The following is a 17,607-nucleotide window of genomic DNA, read 5'->3' as shown; positions in this document are numbered from 1 at the left end:
CGATTGGACCCACCACACTGCAACTTGACAGTTTTGTGATGGAATGAAAGTGTGCCCTATTTAGTCACCGGAAGGAGTCAGCTTGGCAGCCCGAGCAGGAGACTCACCACATGATTTCTGCCTGACCCTTGATTGGCATGGTATACCAGAGAATAGTCAAACATCAATTTCACATTATCCTCCTTGCTCCAGACTGACCCCAATACCTGTGATATGCAAATCTTGTTCATCTGGTGGCAGAACCCCGTCTTCATGGAAAGGGTCTGTTGAGAGTAGCCAAGTCATGATGGAAGAGAGAGATCCTTTCTGGTTTACAGCCTGGCTTTTGAGATGAGGTATCTTAAAAAAAAAATAAAAAGTTGCTGGGCTTCAAACTAGAAAATGACATGGGGACAAATGTTTCTCCACCCCCACAGGAACTCAATTTTCCTGACCCATCCACTTGAGTTTTGTCCCTGCCCCATTCCTGTAAGCTCTGCCTTAACTGCACAAGCCTCGAACACTTATGATTTTAAAGTGTTTGAGGCTTGTGCAGATGAGGACAGAGCTTGCAGGGACAGGAAGAGAACTCACCGGGACAGGAAAATGAGTTCCTGTGGGGATGGACAAAACTTTGTCCCCATGTCATTCTCTACTTCATAGGCCTCAAAAAACCAAAAAAGAATTTACCAACAAACAATAAATCACCGTTGGAGGCACATAGCACTTTAAAAAAATCCAACAAATATTCCAAAACGTAAAAGAAATTAACTAAAAGGTTTCAGTACGGGCTTAAATTTCCCTCCGAATAACCAGCAGCCCCGGGCAGGTATTTATGAGTGAACAAGCACTTAGAACAATGTCTAAATAAATCCTGCCCCGTACATCATGTAACCTTTAGATTAATAAATATAATGTGCAAATGTGCATCCAATATGGAAACCAAGAAAAAATACAAAAATTATACAAAATGTTGTAAAAAAGAACCCAAAATTTCAAAATCTAAATATCCCCACATGTGAAACCGTAAATGAGAAAAAAGTCCCAAAAATCATAAGAAAAAAATCAAGGAATCCATGTAAAAATTCAATTAAAAATCCATCTCCAATACAAGTACAATGTGATATCCAATGTTATGAATAAATAAATAATAAATAAGTCGTGTCTTTGTTCAATAAATAAGTAATAATGGATAAATAAATAGTATGTCCATTCACGCAAGTAAGCAATCAAATGAAAAGATGACTTAGCTCATGTGTTGAAAGTATCTCCACGAAACTTGGCTCTTCGTAAGCAGACTGTGTCTCCTCTCGACAGGTCCTGTTTCGATATTCTTTGTCAGGAGGGAGAAATCAGAACTGTAAAATTCTCCGGTCCTAGAGCTGGAAATGCAGTTATTATCGTATAGTAAACCTCTCACCAGAAACAGCGGCTCAGTCGCGCTGAAATTTGCAAGCATACTGGGAGGGTTCTTTTTAAACAAACGGAAGGCCTCGCCCATGGCAACACAAAGCCGTGATGACGTCACAGATGACCAAAGTAGCAACACCCATACACACACAAAAACATGGAATGGAATGTCGCCAGGGATAATATTATGTGAAGTATTTGTCCACACTTTAAACCTTGAGGGAAAAAAATGCTTTTAGGTGGAAGATCCAGAAGTTTTCTCTTTGTAAAAGGTAAGTATTCCTATCTCCACTAAAATTGCTAGGAATTTGTTCAAGAACACCCTACTTTAGATGAGCAAAAGAATGATGATGTTCCAAGTTATGAGATACCATTGGAGCGGTTAATTTACCCTTATTAAGACAGCTCCGATGTTCAATAAGTCTGACTCTCACTGCCCTGGTTGTACAACCCACATAGATGAGATCACAAGGGCAGGATATCACATATACTACATAAGTAGAGTCACAGGATCTAATAGACTTAAGGACATACGTCTGCTTGGAACTCGGATGGGTCCATGAGTCTCCTTGGTGAGAAGTATGACACATAGTGCAGTGGCCACAAGGGAAATGAAAACCTCTTCTTTTGGGGGAATAAGTTTTCATTCCAAAATCAGAGGAAACCAGGTGTTCAGACAAATTCTTCCCCCTAGTAAAAGTAATACAAGGATTATCTTTAAACACTGGATGTAATTAGCGGATGTGCCAGTGATTGCGTATACTCTGAGCCACTGCCGCGGAATTTTACAGTTCTGATTTCTCCCTCCTGACGAAAAATATCAAAACAGGACCTGTTGAGAGGAGACAGTCTGATTACGAAGAGCCAAGTTTCATGGAGATACTTTCAACACATGAGCTAAGTCATCTTTTCATTTGATTGCTTACTTGCGTGAATGGACATACTATTTATTTATCCATTATTACTTATTTATTGAACAAAGACACGACTTATTTATTATTTATTACAGTTCCATCTATTGTGCAGAAGGTGGTTGTTCCCTTTCATGTAAATCAGGTGGTGTCATTCCCAGCATTTTTGGGATGGGGAGACTAGGATTCTGCACAGAAGTTCCATAGGCTGGATGTCCACAGGTTGCTTATGCAGAACCAAGAATTTGCTAGTTTATTTTGGAAGGTCATTAAAAACTTCATTTTATTTCAGAGTCTGGGCTATGTTTCAGTTTGTAAAATGGATGTTCATGCTGGATTTAACCAGCACATGAGTGTCCATTTACTTATCATTTCTAAAGTACTGAAAGGCATATGTCATAGATGGTCCATGCTCAGAAGAGCTTACAGTCTAATTAGAACAGACAGAACATATGGGAGAGATAGGGGTTGGGAAGTTTCTTGTAGAGAGAATGATAGGATGGACATAGGAATCTTGTGATGAGTGGGAGTTAGGAGTTGAAAGCAGCCTCGAAAAAGTGGGCTTTTAGCTTAGATTTAAATACTGCTAGACGGAGCTTGACAAATCGACTCAGGCAGTTTGTTCCAGGCATACGGTATAGCAAGATAGAAGGGATGGAGTTTGGAGTTGGCAGTGGAGGAGAAAGATATGGATAAGAGTGACTTACCTGATGAACAGAGTTCATAGGGGGAGATAAGTGAGGGGAGAGATTGAGGGGCTGGGGAGCCAATGAAGTGACTTGAGAAGAGGGGTAATGCGAGCATGGCGGCTCTGGCAGAATATAAGTTGTGTAGCAGAATTTTGAATGGATTGAAGGGGAGAGAGAGAATTGAGTGAAAGACATGAGAAAAGCAAGTTGAAGTAATCTAAGTGAGAGGGGATGAAAGTGTGGATAAGGGTTTTAGTAGTGTGCTCAGAAAGGAGAGGTTGGATTTTGGTAATATAGAGGAAAAAGCGACAGGCTTTAGTAGTTTTTTGGAAAGGAGAGGAGTCAAAGATGACCCTGAGGTTGTGAGCCAACAAGAGAAAGAAGATGAGAGTGTTATCCACAGAAATAGAGAATGGAGGAAGGGGGAGGTGGGTTTAGGTGGAAAGATAAGCAGCTTAGTTTAAGCCATATTCAGTTTTAGATGGTGTAGCACAAGATAGAATTATACTGCCACCACTACATATAAAGCTAGGCCTGATGAAACAATGTAAATGCTTTGAATAAAGACAGTTCGTGCATTGAATACATAGCTCATATGTTGGTTCATAGTCAGTCACGTGCAAGACACCAGTGGGAAAACTTAGTTTAAAGAGCTCCGAAGCGGGGTGTGAGAGGAGAACCCCCCCCCCCACACACACACACACACACTTTACTGCATAGTATTCACGCTGCTGTTGGGTTGGGGGGGTTGGAACCCTCCATTATAGAGAAAATTGAACTTGTTCTGATTTTTTTCAGGAAAAGTTCAGTTTTCTCTATAATGGGGGGGTTGCACCCCCCCACACACACCCCAACGGCAGCACGAACAGTATACATACCCCCCGTTGGAGCTCTTTAAAACTAAGTTTTTCCTCAGCATGCTTGTGTCTTGCGCCGAATTGTCAGTGCTCGATTGTCGGCGTGCTGGTGTCTGGCGCGTGATTGTCCCGTTGCCCATATGTTACCTGGACTTAACCATGGTAAAACTGAAGACAGGAATTTTCGATGGCCCACAGATCAGACAACTTATAAATGACCCACATTTTATTGCTTCAACAATGACATGCATTCAGGTACCACATAACAATGGGAAAGAAGTGCCACAGGTTTAATATTTAAAAATGGAGAAAAGACCTTAGCGTCACGGTGGATTTACTAAAAGCTTTAATCCTCCGGACAAGACAACTTCAAAAAGAAATTTGAAGGTGCAGACATATCTTCGGTCTAGAAAAACTCCTTACTTGAGTAAAATTATTTAGCATATAAATAGCATATTCACTCTAATAGCTATATAACATATGTCCTTCCAAAAACTCAAAGCAAAGAAAGAAACAAAAACTGATCTGCAGCAGGAATTTCTTCCACAGGTTATGTGGGTAGGATGCAGCAAAAAGGTGTTCACACAGAGTCTGGATGATTCAAATCCAATCTATGCTTATCAACGGACCCCTTTCAACAAACTCGTCAATGAATGAAATTGATAAATGTGCCTGGTCTTCATTTGTTTTTGTTGTGAAAAACTTTCTTGACAACAAGAAGACAGACAACTACACACAATTAGAGGATATGTTCTTTCATTTCAACAGGCTTGGTTGTAACATGAGTGTTAAAGTCCATTATCTGCACAGTCACTTAGATCAATTTCCAGAGAACCTTGGTGACTTAAGCGAAGAGCAAGGTGAAAGATTTCACCAAGACATAAAAACAATAGAAGCCAGATACCAAGGAAGATGGGATGCACACATTATAGCAGACTGTTGTTGAAATCGATTGTCCTGGGAGATCTCACTCTTGGAAGTCTTACAAAAGGAGCTTCTTGTGTGTCGAATGACTGGAAAGTTTGTATTATAAACTTGTGCTTTTCATATGAAATAAGTAGATTTTCATGTTGTACACTTTTCTTTTAATTTTTAATTTTTCTTTCATGCTTAAAAGATTAATTTAAACACTACATTAAAATATCCTGATTTTTTTAAATGGGCAAATAAAGAATGTTATATGACACATGTTCTTTATCTTAAAATCTAGAGCTGATAGGAGAAAACTGGTTCCATTTTTGGAATCAGCAGGCAAAAATATGCCCAGAAAAAAGGTCTTAACATTTGAGGTACCAAAATGAGTGTTGGTCAGTGTTATGAATTAGATTCAACACTTAACTGACATTCTTTTAAAAGTAGTTCTTCATTGCTACTATTGAGACGGTGGTGTATAACTTGTTTAATTCTTTTATAGAGCTCTTTAATAAATATTCAGAAGCAGTTCTTGGCAGCATTAGACTCCATGAAGGAATTTTGGGATGTTATGGATGAAATTGATGAGGAGACTTGGGTACTTGAGCCTGAAAAACCCACACGGAATGCCACAGCGAGAAGAATTGCAATAGGTATACAAAAAAGTTAATGTAAATTTTCATTGATAACATAAGTCTGCGACTAAAAAGCTGATTATTTTCATCTAATTTCTATGTATTTTGGTGTGCTGAAAACAAAATATTGAAAAAACTAGACATCATGATTTGCCACAAAATGCAAAATTGTCTTCAAATGTATCAATTGTTTTATATTATGGGTTTTAACCAAATTTAAAGTCCAAATTACTATTAATTAATTCACATAAGTGCATTTAAGATATAAAATGCCAAAAAAACCTTAAAGGGGTTGTCCGAGTTAGGTAAAAAAGAAAAAAAAAAGCACTAATTCTGATGGTCAGCAAGTTTTAGGAAAAAAAAATTATATTTCCTCATTTCCCTAGTTCTCTTCTGGCTCTTTGTTGTTATTTACAGGTAAACAATCTCTGCCCCTCACCCCTGCAAAGGGGGTGATTACAAGTGCTGCTCTGAGTGACATGTCTGACTACTGGGATACTCAGCAGCATGCTGTATATGTAAGCCTCAGCCCTGAGTCTGTGCTTTTAATGGTAGAAGGGGTTAATATTTCCAGAAGAATCCAGTGGGAGGAAGACTCAGGGCAGATGGCAGCAGCTCCAGTCAGTGCAGAGGGGCGTGGCCAGCACTGTGACGACTCGTATAAAGACAAAGAGCTGCTCTCTCCTGCAGTCCACACTTGTGCATGAATCATCATCAGGTTCTTGGTTCTAGGCTGTTCACACGTGCCATTCTTCAGCCGTTATGTTATGGCTCTGCAAAAGTGTATTAATTTGCCAGACAGTTTCTGTTTCATCTATGGTGAATATACAGTGTTGAAGCAACAGCAGAATATTACAGACTTTGTGAAAAAAGTATACTTCACATACTTTGGACTAAAAATTGGAGATCAAGATAAAGTTTGGGTGCCTCATAAAATGTGCAAACAGTGTGTTAAGGACCTCCGAAACTGGTTTAAGGGTAAGAAAAAATCTTTCCGTTATGGGATTCCTATGGTATGGCGAGAACAAAAGAACCATAGTGACGACTGTTACTTTTGTTCATGCAACGTGAAAGGATTTAATTCCAAATGGAAACATTACATTTCATACCCCAGTCTTCACTCAGCAATTCGTTCCATCCCCCAGGGCACAGATATACCAGTACCCAAGTCCCTTGCTACCTTGGAAGAGATACTTAGCTCCGATGAAGGTGAAGTCATTCCTGAACCAGATGAATCAAGTTCTTACTTTGAAGATGATACAAGACCAAAATTGTTTTCTCGGGAGGAGATGAATGATTTGGTAAGAGACTTGAATCTTCCCAAAGATGCCGCTGAGTTACTCGGATCAAGGCTGAAAAGCAGGAATTTATTGTTGCCAGGAGTGTCATCTTCATGGTTCAGACATCGTGAAATGGAGTTCGTTCCTTACTTCACCCAGGAAGACAAGTTGGTTTATTGCATCGATGTCGAAGGTCTGATGGGTCAATTTAAAATCCAATATGATTTAAAGCAATGGTGTCTTTTTATAGATTCTTCAAAAAGAAATCTCAAAGCAGTTTTACTCCACAACAGTGGTTTTTACACTTCCATACCTGTAGGTTATTCCGTACACTTGAAGGAAACCTACGAGAACTTGGAATTGGTTCTTCGTAAACTTAAATATGAAGACCATGGTTGGCAAGTGTGTAGGGACTTGAAGGTCTTGTGCATGCTGCTCAGGCAACAAACTGGGTATACCAAATACCCTTGTTTTCTGTGTCTTTGGGACAGTCGAGACCGGCAAAATCACTGGACCAAGAAGAGTTGGCAGCCGAGGGTGCTAACAGTCGGTGAAAAAAATGTCATCCGATAAACTTTGGTACTTTCCCATAAACCTCTCCACATAAAATTGGGATTGATGAAGCAATTCATAAAATCACTTCCAAGAGATGGAGAATGCTTCAAATACTTGGTCACAAAGTTTCCAGGGCTGTTGGAGACAAAATTAAAAGAAGATGTGTTCGTTAGACCAGACATTAGAAGGCTTATAGTTAATCAAGAGTTTGTCAATACCATGACGGATCCTCAAAAAGAAGGGTGGATTGCATTTAAAGAAGTCGTACAGAAATTTTTAGGCAATAACAAAGATCCTCACTACAAAAAGATCGTCGGACGAATGCTGAAAGCATTTCAAGCTTGAGGTTTCCTGATGAGTTTGAAAGTGCATTTCCTCCAATCCCACCTTGACTACTTTCCTGAAAATTTGGGAACAGTGAGTGAGGAACAAAGTGAATGATTCCATCAAGACATTATAAAGAGATGGAAAGGAGATACCAGGGAAAATGGAGCATTACAATGATGGCAGACTACTGTTAGATGCTTCAAAGAGACATTCCAGATGCTACTAACAAGCGTAAATGCACCAAGAGGAACTTCACAGGGAAGAAGAATCGAGTATAGTGTGTGTAGGTGAGCTCATTTCAGTTCAAAGAAGGTTTTTCATGAAAAAAATTGTAATAAAACTTTAATTTTAGAAGTCTATTTCCATTTATTTTGAGGTATTGCCTTATTTAACCTAAATTGTTAGGAAACATGATGTCCTATGACAAAATAGGTCATTTTCGGATTCAGCGCACCAAAAAAACATAAAGATTACGTGGAATAACCAAAACAGCTCTTGAAAAAAATTATTTGCAAACCTGTGTAATATTATAAAGTGATAAATTAGAGATTATAATCTCTTTTTTATTGAAATTTTAAAAAATGCAATTATTTTTAATTGTAGACGTGGAGGGGCATAATCAAAAGAAAAAAAAGTCTAAAAAGTGTCCTAAATGGCTACTTAGACGATCAAAACGCCTGATCGTCCAAGTACCCATAACCAAAGCTAGTTTTTAGATGTATGTAAAACCAACTTAGGCCTTTCCCCTGCCTCTAGACGCACAGAGAGAAAAGAGGTGTGTTTAGAGGAGGGGAAAGGGCGGGCGGTAGGCGGAAGGGAGCCGACTTACACCTAGGCGTACAACAGGTATAACCAAAACTTTAGGCAGGTTGCCTAGTCGGCACTTATACGTTTTTGACTTAGACCAAGTCAAAACACGTCTAAATGCAGAAAATGCAACCTGCCTACCCCTCCACCGCAAGATGCCTCATCTCCCCTACCGCGATGCCATCAGTCCTCTACCCGAACTGCCGCGACCCGCGGCAGGAGAGATGGGGTCGGCCGGGGTGGTCGCGGGTCGACATGGCAGGAGGGCTTGGGCACCCTCCTGCCTGGATCGTTGTGGGGGGGGGGGCGTGTTTCTGTAACCGGTGTTGTTTTTGACAGACACCGGTTACAGAATCCAGCTTTTAGGCGAAGGACTGGCTCCTCCTTTGCCTAAAAGCCCTTCTGTTGGATGTTTGGGGCTTAGGCTTATAAGCTTCTTTGATTGGGTGACAGGAAAGCTGGACTCGGGAGAGTCTTTGGACATAGTGTACTTGGATTTCAGCAAAGCGTTTGACAGTGTCCCACACCGTAGACTATTAAACAAGATGAAATCGATGGGTTTAGGCGAGAAGCTAACTGCATGGGTCAGTGATTGGCTGAGTGGAAGACTTCAGAGGGTGGTGGTCAACGGCACCCTCTGAGACATCGGCGGTGACTAGCGGAGTACCGCAGGGCTCAGTCCTGGGACCATCCCTTTTCAACATATTCATAAGGGACTTGACCCGAGGGCTTCAGGGTAAAGTAACACTGTTCGCCGACGACACCAAACTGTGTAATATAGTAAGTGAAAGCAATCTCAAGGATAGTATGGTGCAGGATCTGATCACGTTGGAAAACTGGTCCTCGACATGGCAGCTGGGCTTCGACGCTAAGAAATGTAAGGTCATGCATCTCGGCTGCGGAAATCCATGCAAAACTTACACCTTAAATGGAGAAACACTAACTAGGACTTCAGAAGAACGGGACTTGGGAGTAATCGTCAGTGCAGATATGAAGGCTGCCAAACAAGTGGAGCAGGCCTCATCCAAGGCAAGGCAAATGTTGGGATGTATCAATAGAGGCTTCATCAGCCGCAAACCTGAAGTCATAATGCCGCTTTACAGAACCATGGTGAGACCTCACCTGGAATACTGTGTGCAATTTTGGAGACCACACTACCAAAAGGATGTGCTTCGAGCTGAATCGGTTCAGCGAATGGCCACTAGAATGGTCTCCGGACTCAAGAGTCTCTCATACGAAGAAAGACTGGGCAAACTACAGCTATACTCTCTTGAGGAGCGTAGAGAAAGGGGAGACATGATTGAGATATTTAAGTACATCACAGGTCGTGTCGAGGTGGAAAGCGATATATTCTTCCCCAGGGGACCCTCGGTCACAAGGGGGCACCCGCTCAAACTCAGAGGAGGGAAATTTAATGGTGACACCAGGAAGTATTTCTTCACAGAAAGGGTTGTAGATCACTGGAACAAACTTCCGGTGCAGGTGGTCAAGGCCACCAGCGTGCTCGACTTTAAGAATAAATGGGACATCCACATGGGATCCCTATGGGGGTCGAGCTAAGGATCTGGGTCATTAGCACTCAGACTTGATGGGGTGGGTCAGAAGAGTGGGCAGACTTGATGGGCTGTGGCCCTTTTCTGCCGTCATCTTTCTATGTTTCTAGGCGTTTTTTTGGTTCATTATGGCCAAAAAGTGTAGACGTCCTGGGGGTGTACTTTTAGACGTAGTGGTGATCTGGGCGTTTAGTAGAGGCAGGCCATAATCAAAACAAGGACGTTTGTTTTGGTTATGGATACTTTCCCTGCTTTTGCTTTGAACGTTTAAGGACTTAGGCCAAAAGGGCACTTAGACGCTTGTTTTGATTATTAACCCCATTTTGTTTAGAACATTCTGTATCTATTTTCTCCAAACTGCCAAGTTTAAAATTCATAAAGGAACACAGCTAATGTACAGAATGAAGCATTAAAAAGGCTTTTAAAAAAACATGTTTAAGTTCACTATGGCTTTTGCTGCTAGCAAATAATTTACAAATTAGATGGAGGAGGAGAAACAGGTCCATTCACAATTCATGGCAGAGCTATTTCTAATAGGATTTCTTCTGGGAAATGCTGCCAAAATTCTATGATGCCAGTTTTGTTGTCAGTGCCACTTTTTTAGTAGATTCTGTGGTAATAGAAGTGTTTTTGCTTTGTTTTCTTTAAAAAAATACACTTTATGATATGCATATCTTGTTTATAACCAATGTGAAATGTCTCTTTTTTTTCTTGATGCATCATCAGGTATGTTACAATTGGAAGAAAATATAGGTCAAGTATGTAGTTTATTTATAGCCTTTATATTTTGCATATTATTATGAGAACCCAGCAAGCATAAAATCAAGCACAATTAAACACCAGGCTCACACAAATGGGCAAAGAACAAGCCTGGACTAAAGACAAAACACAGAAAAAATGGGGCAAAACCTGCTCACAGCACTGTCTAACCATATGCTTGTGTAATTAAAAATGCCTTCAGCTGCTTCCTAAACATTGATGCCAAGGATCGTAGTGCTATTGGACAACGATTCCACATATGTGGCCCTGAAAAAGAGAAGTGGCACAGATTAATGCAATTTACCTCTGAATGCAATCGCGTTGGTGGATGATAAACCTTCAACACCAAGGTGAGGTAATAAGGTGCCATAGTTTGCAAAGCTTTTTGAATAATAAAAACAAAGCTTGTACAGTACTCAATAGGAAATTGACCAGTGTAGAACACACTACACATGGGTGATAAACTACTACAATATGAGCCCAATATTAATCTAGTAGCAGTATTCTGAATCATTTGCAGTAGTTTCAGTGTAGAGGCTGCTAGAACAAGGTAGAATACATGACGGTAGTCTAGATGGCTAAACACTAACATTTATACTATCAAGTAAAGTTATCATCTGTAAATTGTTATAATGATCAGTTTATGTAAAGCATAAAAAGTTAAGCAGTTATTACTCATTAGTATTCCAGTTTCGGATATATTGCAGTTTATGAAAATTAATTACATATTGCCGCAGAGGACTTCTCATTAAGCCTAGTGCTTTACCTTTCACTTTGAAGATCTTATCAGATCCAAGTATACTCTTAGTTATCCCAGGACAAGCAGGCAGCCTATTCTCACATATGGGTGACGTCATCGACAGAGCCCGGATTCGGAAGCCTCGCATGCAGACTTGCTTGTAGAAACTAGAAGTTTCGAGTCGACCGCACTGCGCATGCGCGAGTGCCTTCCCGCCCAGCGTAGGGCACGTCTCCTCAGTTCTCAGTTTTCCGCGGAGCCGAGAAGTCCGTCTTTGATTCTTCGCGTTTAACTTTTCACTTCGTGCCTTCTCTACACCGCAGTTTGTGTTTTTTTCTTCACGAATCGCTGTCCGTATGTTCTTTATTTTATTTTGAGTTAAAAAAAAAAATTAAGTTATTCCATTCGGCTGCTGGGGCAGGCCACTCGGTCGCACGACCTTGCAGCGGCTGTTTTTCCTTCTATGTCCCGGCCAGCGACAGGCTTTAAGAAGTGTAGCCATTGTCAACGCTCAATTTCTCTCACGGACCCTCACACCAGGTGCCTCAAGTGCCTTGGGCCACAACATCATCATAAGTCGTGCGAACGCTGTGCTACTCTTCAACCTCGAGCCCTTAAATGTAGTCAACTTTCGGTGGAAAAGCTCTTCCAGATGGATTCATCCACGTCTTCGACTTCGAAGCCCACCTCGGTCTCGCCTTCAAACGAGGGTCCTCCTGCCTCCACCGCTTTGACTTCGAGCCTCATCAGATCTTCTTTGTTTGCAGCGGCTCTTTCCTCGACGACGTCTGCTACATCTTTCCCTGTTTCCTCAGGTCAGATAGCTTAGCAGACAGTTCCACCAGTAGTGCTTAAAGTGCCTAAGACTTCTAAGTCGAAGCACATTTCCACTGCCAAGGCAGGTGGTCCGGTTTTCAGACACGGATCCATCTTTGCCAGCTTATTTCCAAACCATGTTAGAGCAGCAATTTCTTCAGTTCCTCACCAAAATGGGACCGAAGCTAGCTACTCTAATCCAGCCTGGGCATTCTGCAGACTCCCGCGAGGTCGAGCCTCTTCCTATGCCTCAGTCTGAGTCTACACACTCTATGCAGGGAGCAGAGTCTCTGCGAGTGTCTGGTCTGGCATCTAAGAACGTGAAGCAAGGAGCAGATTCTTTGCAAGTGCCTCGGCAGGAATCCTCACACTCTATCAAAGGAATAGTCTTTGGGAGTGAATCGAGGTTCCTCCATCAAGTCTCTGGAACTTCGATCCACAGCCTCCAGCCCTATCCATTTTTTGGTGGCATCGGCTGCTTCTGAATTTGAGGCAAAGTCTCTTCTATCTTCGAGATCTGCTTCTGAGCACCGTTCTCAACGACAATCGAGATCTTCATCGAGGCATCCTTCCAGGCATAGTTCTTCTTCTAAGGAACGTCCTTCAATTAAGCCTCGATCTACACCTACTTCTAGACCGCCAACTCCTCATTCGAGGTCTCCACTTCCACACCTCGAGGACTCAGCAGCTTCCAGAGCCTCGTCCAAGTCTCCTTATTCTTTTGAGGCCTTTTTTCCAGCCGAAGCTTCATCTTTGACCCATGCTGCCTCGACAACCTCAAGTCCTTCTCGAGGCAAAGCATTACCGGATCAGCTATCTTTCTCATCTTTTCTTTGTCAGATGGCTGTGGACTTAGACCTTCAACTGGATGCTGGTTCCAAATACTCTAAGGAGTATCTTGAAGTCATGCATCTTCCTCAACCTCTGGCAGAGTCACTTAAGCTTCCTATTCACAAGCTTTTGTCTCAAACTTTTACCAGATGCCTGGAGACTCCTTATGCAATTCCAGCTGTTCCAGGAAAATTAGACTCCAGTTACAAAACTCTCCATTGTAAGGGATTTGATAATTCACAGTTATCTCATCAATCCCTATTTGTGGAATCCTCCTTGAAGAGGTCCCATCCTTCCAAGGTTTATGCCACAGTTCCTCCTGGAAGAGAAGGAAAAACTATGGACAAATTTGGACGTCACATCTATCAAAATGCCATGATGTCCTCTAAAGTCCTCAATTATAATTTCCATTTTGTCACCTATTTTGAGTTCCTCATTGCTCTTTTGCCTAAATTTCTTACCTACTTAGACATTCAAAAACACTTTGAATTTCAGGAAGTCATCGCTTCTCTATCACAACTCAGACTACAGTCATCTTATAATGCCTTTGAGTTGTCTGCCCGGGCGGCTGCTTGCTCTGTAGCATTGCGTCGCTTTGCCTGGCTTTGTACCATTGACATGGACCCTAATCTTAAGGACCGCTTGGCTAATATTCCTTGTGCACGCAATGACCTCTTCGATGAATCTATCGAGGCAGCCACCAAGAAGTTGTCTGAAAATAAAAAAATATTTTGCTTCTATTGTCAAACCTAAGCCAAAGCCAACTGCTGCCAAGTCTACACGTCGTCCTCCCATTTACCAGAAGCGTTTTGCTCCGAGGGCAGCTCCTTACACTCGCCTTCCTCCTAAGACACAGCAGCCTTAGAAGCAACAAAAATCTCAACTTTCTGCTACACCTAAGGCTTCACAGCCTTTTTGACTGTTTACAGCAGAGCATAACCTCCATTGTTCCGTCTCTGACTTCTCTTCCCCCTATAGAAGGTCGTCTCCATCATTTTTACCACCTATGGATGACAATTACATCTGACCTCTGGGTGCTGTCCATCATCAGGGAAGGATACTCTCTTCATTTCACTCAAGTTCCACCAGAGCTTCCTCCAAGAGAGTTTCCTTCCAGTCCATCCCAGACCACCCTTCTTCTTCAGGAAGCTCAAGCTCTTCTTTGTCTCCATGCCATCGAACCAGTTCCTTTGGAACAGCAGAACAGGGGGTTTTACTCCTGTTACTTCCTTGTTCCGAAGAAGACGGGTAATCTGCGGCCCATTCTGGATCTCAGGGCTCTCAACAAATTTTTGGTCAAAGAAAAATTTTGAATGTTGTCCCTGGCATCCCTTTATCCCCTTCTCGAGCAGAACGACTGGTTGTGCTCTCTGGATCTCAAGGAGGCCCACACTCATATTCCCATTCATCCGGCCTCCCGTCAATATCTCAGATTTCGGGTGGGGAATCTACATTATCACTACAGAGTGCTATCCTTTGGCCTCGCTTCCTCCCCCAGAGTGTTCACCAAGTGCCTCATAGTGGTAGCAGCAGTTCTAAGGAACCATGGTCTTCAGGTATTTCCCTACCTAGACGACTGGCTCATCAAAGATTCCACATATGAGGGGGCTATTGTAGTGACCCAACGGACTACTTGTTTCCTACAAAGTCTGGGATCAACTTTCCCAAATCCCAACTACAACCCTCACAGAATCTACAATTCATCAGAGCTGTTCTGGATACTATGCAAGTCAGAGCATTCCTTCCACAACAACGTCTGGAAGCTCTCCTTCAACTCTGCCATACAGTGTCTTCCTGCTCTTCCATCTCAGCGAGACATATGATGGTACTACTAGGTACTACAGTACACATGACTCCTTTTGCCAGACTTCACCTCAGAATTCCTGAGTGGACCCTGGCTTCTCAATGGACGCAGGTTTGCGACCCACTTTCTCGACACATAACAGTCACTCCTTCTTTGAAGCTGTCTCTCCGTTGGTGGATGCTCTCTTCCAATCTCTCCAGAGGCTTGCTTTTTCAAACGCCTCCTCATCAGAAGGTCTTCACAACAGATTCTTCAACCTAAGCTTGGGGCGCTCATCTCGATGGTCTCCGTACACAAGGCCACTGGACCAGTACGAATTGTCAGGGTCACATCAATCTGTTGGAACTCAGAGTGATCTTCAAGGCTTTTAACGCTTTTCAACATCTTCACGACCAGGTAGTCCTCATTCGGACGGACAACCAAATCGCCATGTATTATGTCAACAAACAGGGAGGGACGGGATCTGCCTCCCTTTGTCAAGAAGCTCTGAAGGTTTGGGACTGGGCAATCTGCCATAACACCTTCCTCAAAGCTGTCTACATCCAAGGGGCGAAGAATTGCTTGGCGGACAACTTGAGTCGTCTTCTGCAACCTCACGAATGGACACTCCATTCCTGGCCTCTTTTTTTCACAGTGGGGAACACCTCAGATAGACCTCTTTGCAGCTCCCCACAACTACAAACTGCCTCAGTTCTGCTCTAGGATATACTATTCTCATCGCCTCGAGGCAGATGCTTTTCTTCTGGAATGGACGAATCTCTTCCTCTATGCATTCTCTCTCATTCTCAAGACTCTGGTCAAGTTGAAGAACGATCATGCCACCATGATTCTAATTGCTCCTCGGTGGCCGAGACAATCTTGGTACTCCCTTCTACTTCAACTCAGCAGCAGGGAGCCATACCTTCTACCAATTTTTCCTTCTCTGCTTACACAGAGTCAGGGGTCTCTGCTTCATCCCAACCTGCCGTCTCTACACCTGACAGCTTGGTACCTCTCAACATAACTCCTCTTCAGTTTTCTCAACCTGTCAGAGACATATTCATTAGAGATATCTTGAAAACCTGACTGGCTGGGGGTCCCCCAGGACAGGTTTGGGAACCACTGGTATAGAGGTTTAAAAAAGGGAAATGCATTAATGAAGTCATTGGGTTCAATCTAGCCATTTATTTCTGCATGAATTTAAAAAACTAAGAAAAAAAGATAAATATAGCTCATCCAGTCATACAAGAAACAGCTCTACAGCACCTCTAATAATGTTTTGATCACTAGGTTCCTTCCTGAGGTCTCACTGAGGATATGAAATAGATGCAATCCCCACTTCAAGACCTCTTCCACATAATTTATGGAGAGGTGTTACTGAGCCTTGAAGGAGACCTGTGTGATTGCACTACAGCAAAATAATAAAGTAGCAGATTAAGATCAAAGTGAGAGCTAGGGCAAAACAGTTTAGGTAAAGATGCAGGTAATAATTAGCAATGTATTAAAAATATTTTATTTTTATTTGCTTATAATGTCATTTGAAAGCTGCTTCTTAATACAACTTTAATTTAATTCTTTATAGTGGGTGTGTGTGTGGTGGTAGTGGGGGGACAACGCTTACGTTAACAGTAAAGTAAGAATAGGGTCATTAAATCCTGTGGCATACCTAGTATATATGACAGCCAGTGCTGATCATTTTTTTAAATCCTTCTCTATATAAAAATATATTTTTAGTAATAATCCATGAGTCACACAACAAGGGTGCACCTAGGAAAAGGCAGCATCTTAAACACTGCAGTGAGTACTAGAACACCAACACACGCATTGTAAAACTAAAGCCAGATCCTGCACAGTCAATTGATCCTGTACAGTCATTGGTAACAGAAAGCCATGTCTTTTTTATACACACAGAACAGATACACCCTCACCCAATATGGAATAATCACAAACTAAAAATAGAAATATGTAGACAAAAGTTAAACTGAACCAAGAAACCAGACTGCATACAATGCAACACCACAGAAACAGTGACACATGCCCCCCCCATTACTGTGCAAAATATAAAGACAGTAGATGTAAATTTGAAAAAACTGATATAGAACAATCACCACTTTACAAATTAACAAATAGAAATAAAACAAATAATGAGAAATAAGAAAATACCATTTTATTGGACTAATCCATTTTTCAATTAGCTTTCAGAGACCATATCTTTCTTCAAGACAGTACAGTATAAAGCTGTTATGGTATCCTGTCCTGACCTGAGGAAAGGGGTTTAGTCTCAAAAAACTGCCTTATTTCCATTTCCTATGTATAAACTTTGATTCTACATAGAGCAACAAATTTTTTTTTTTCTACCTTTTGTTGTTTCTGCTTTAATCATCTTCTCTTCACTCTCTTCTTTCTATTCAACGTTTGTCCTCACTCCCTTCCATGCAACATCTATCATCTCTCTTTGCCTCTTCCACCCAGCCTCTGCCCTCTCGCTCTCTACCCCTTCCATCTACTGTCCACCCTCTCTCTGACCCTTGCATCCATTGTCCACCCTCTCTCTGACCCTTGCATCCACTGTCCACCCTCTCTGCCCTTCCTTTCCTACGACAGTCCATCCCTGGTGTTTCCATCTAGGGCAAGAACATGTACAGGAAAAAGAGCCTTAAGGAACAACTTTGTTTGATACCAAAAAGAGACCCAAGAAAAGTATAATTAGTCACTCGTGGCCCCCAAAACACCACAAAAAATATGTATTTTGTACATGACATGC

General features: G+C 41.9%; 1 protein-coding gene across 4 annotated transcripts in view; it reads left to right on the top strand.

Moving 5' to 3' along the window:
- The window catches only part of FANCL (FA complementation group L), a 133,172-nt gene that overhangs the window by 78,955 nt on the left and 36,610 nt on the right, over window positions 1–17,607 (top strand). For all 4 annotated transcript variants that reach the window (XM_033936308.1, XM_033936309.1, XM_033936307.1 and 1 more), the window contains one exon: window positions 5,261–5,411. In XM_033936308.1, the coding sequence (XP_033792199.1) occupies window positions 5,261–5,411 (151 nt within the window). The remainder of the gene's footprint in view (window positions 1–5,260; window positions 5,412–17,607) is intronic.

Source organism: Geotrypetes seraphini, chromosome 3 (assembly GCF_902459505.1).
Source record: "Geotrypetes seraphini chromosome 3, aGeoSer1.1, whole genome shotgun sequence".
NCBI lineage: Eukaryota > Metazoa > Chordata > Amphibia > Gymnophiona > Dermophiidae > Geotrypetes > Geotrypetes seraphini.
The sequence above is the reverse complement of the archived record's forward strand: the minus strand, read 5'-3'. Positions and strand labels throughout refer to the sequence as shown.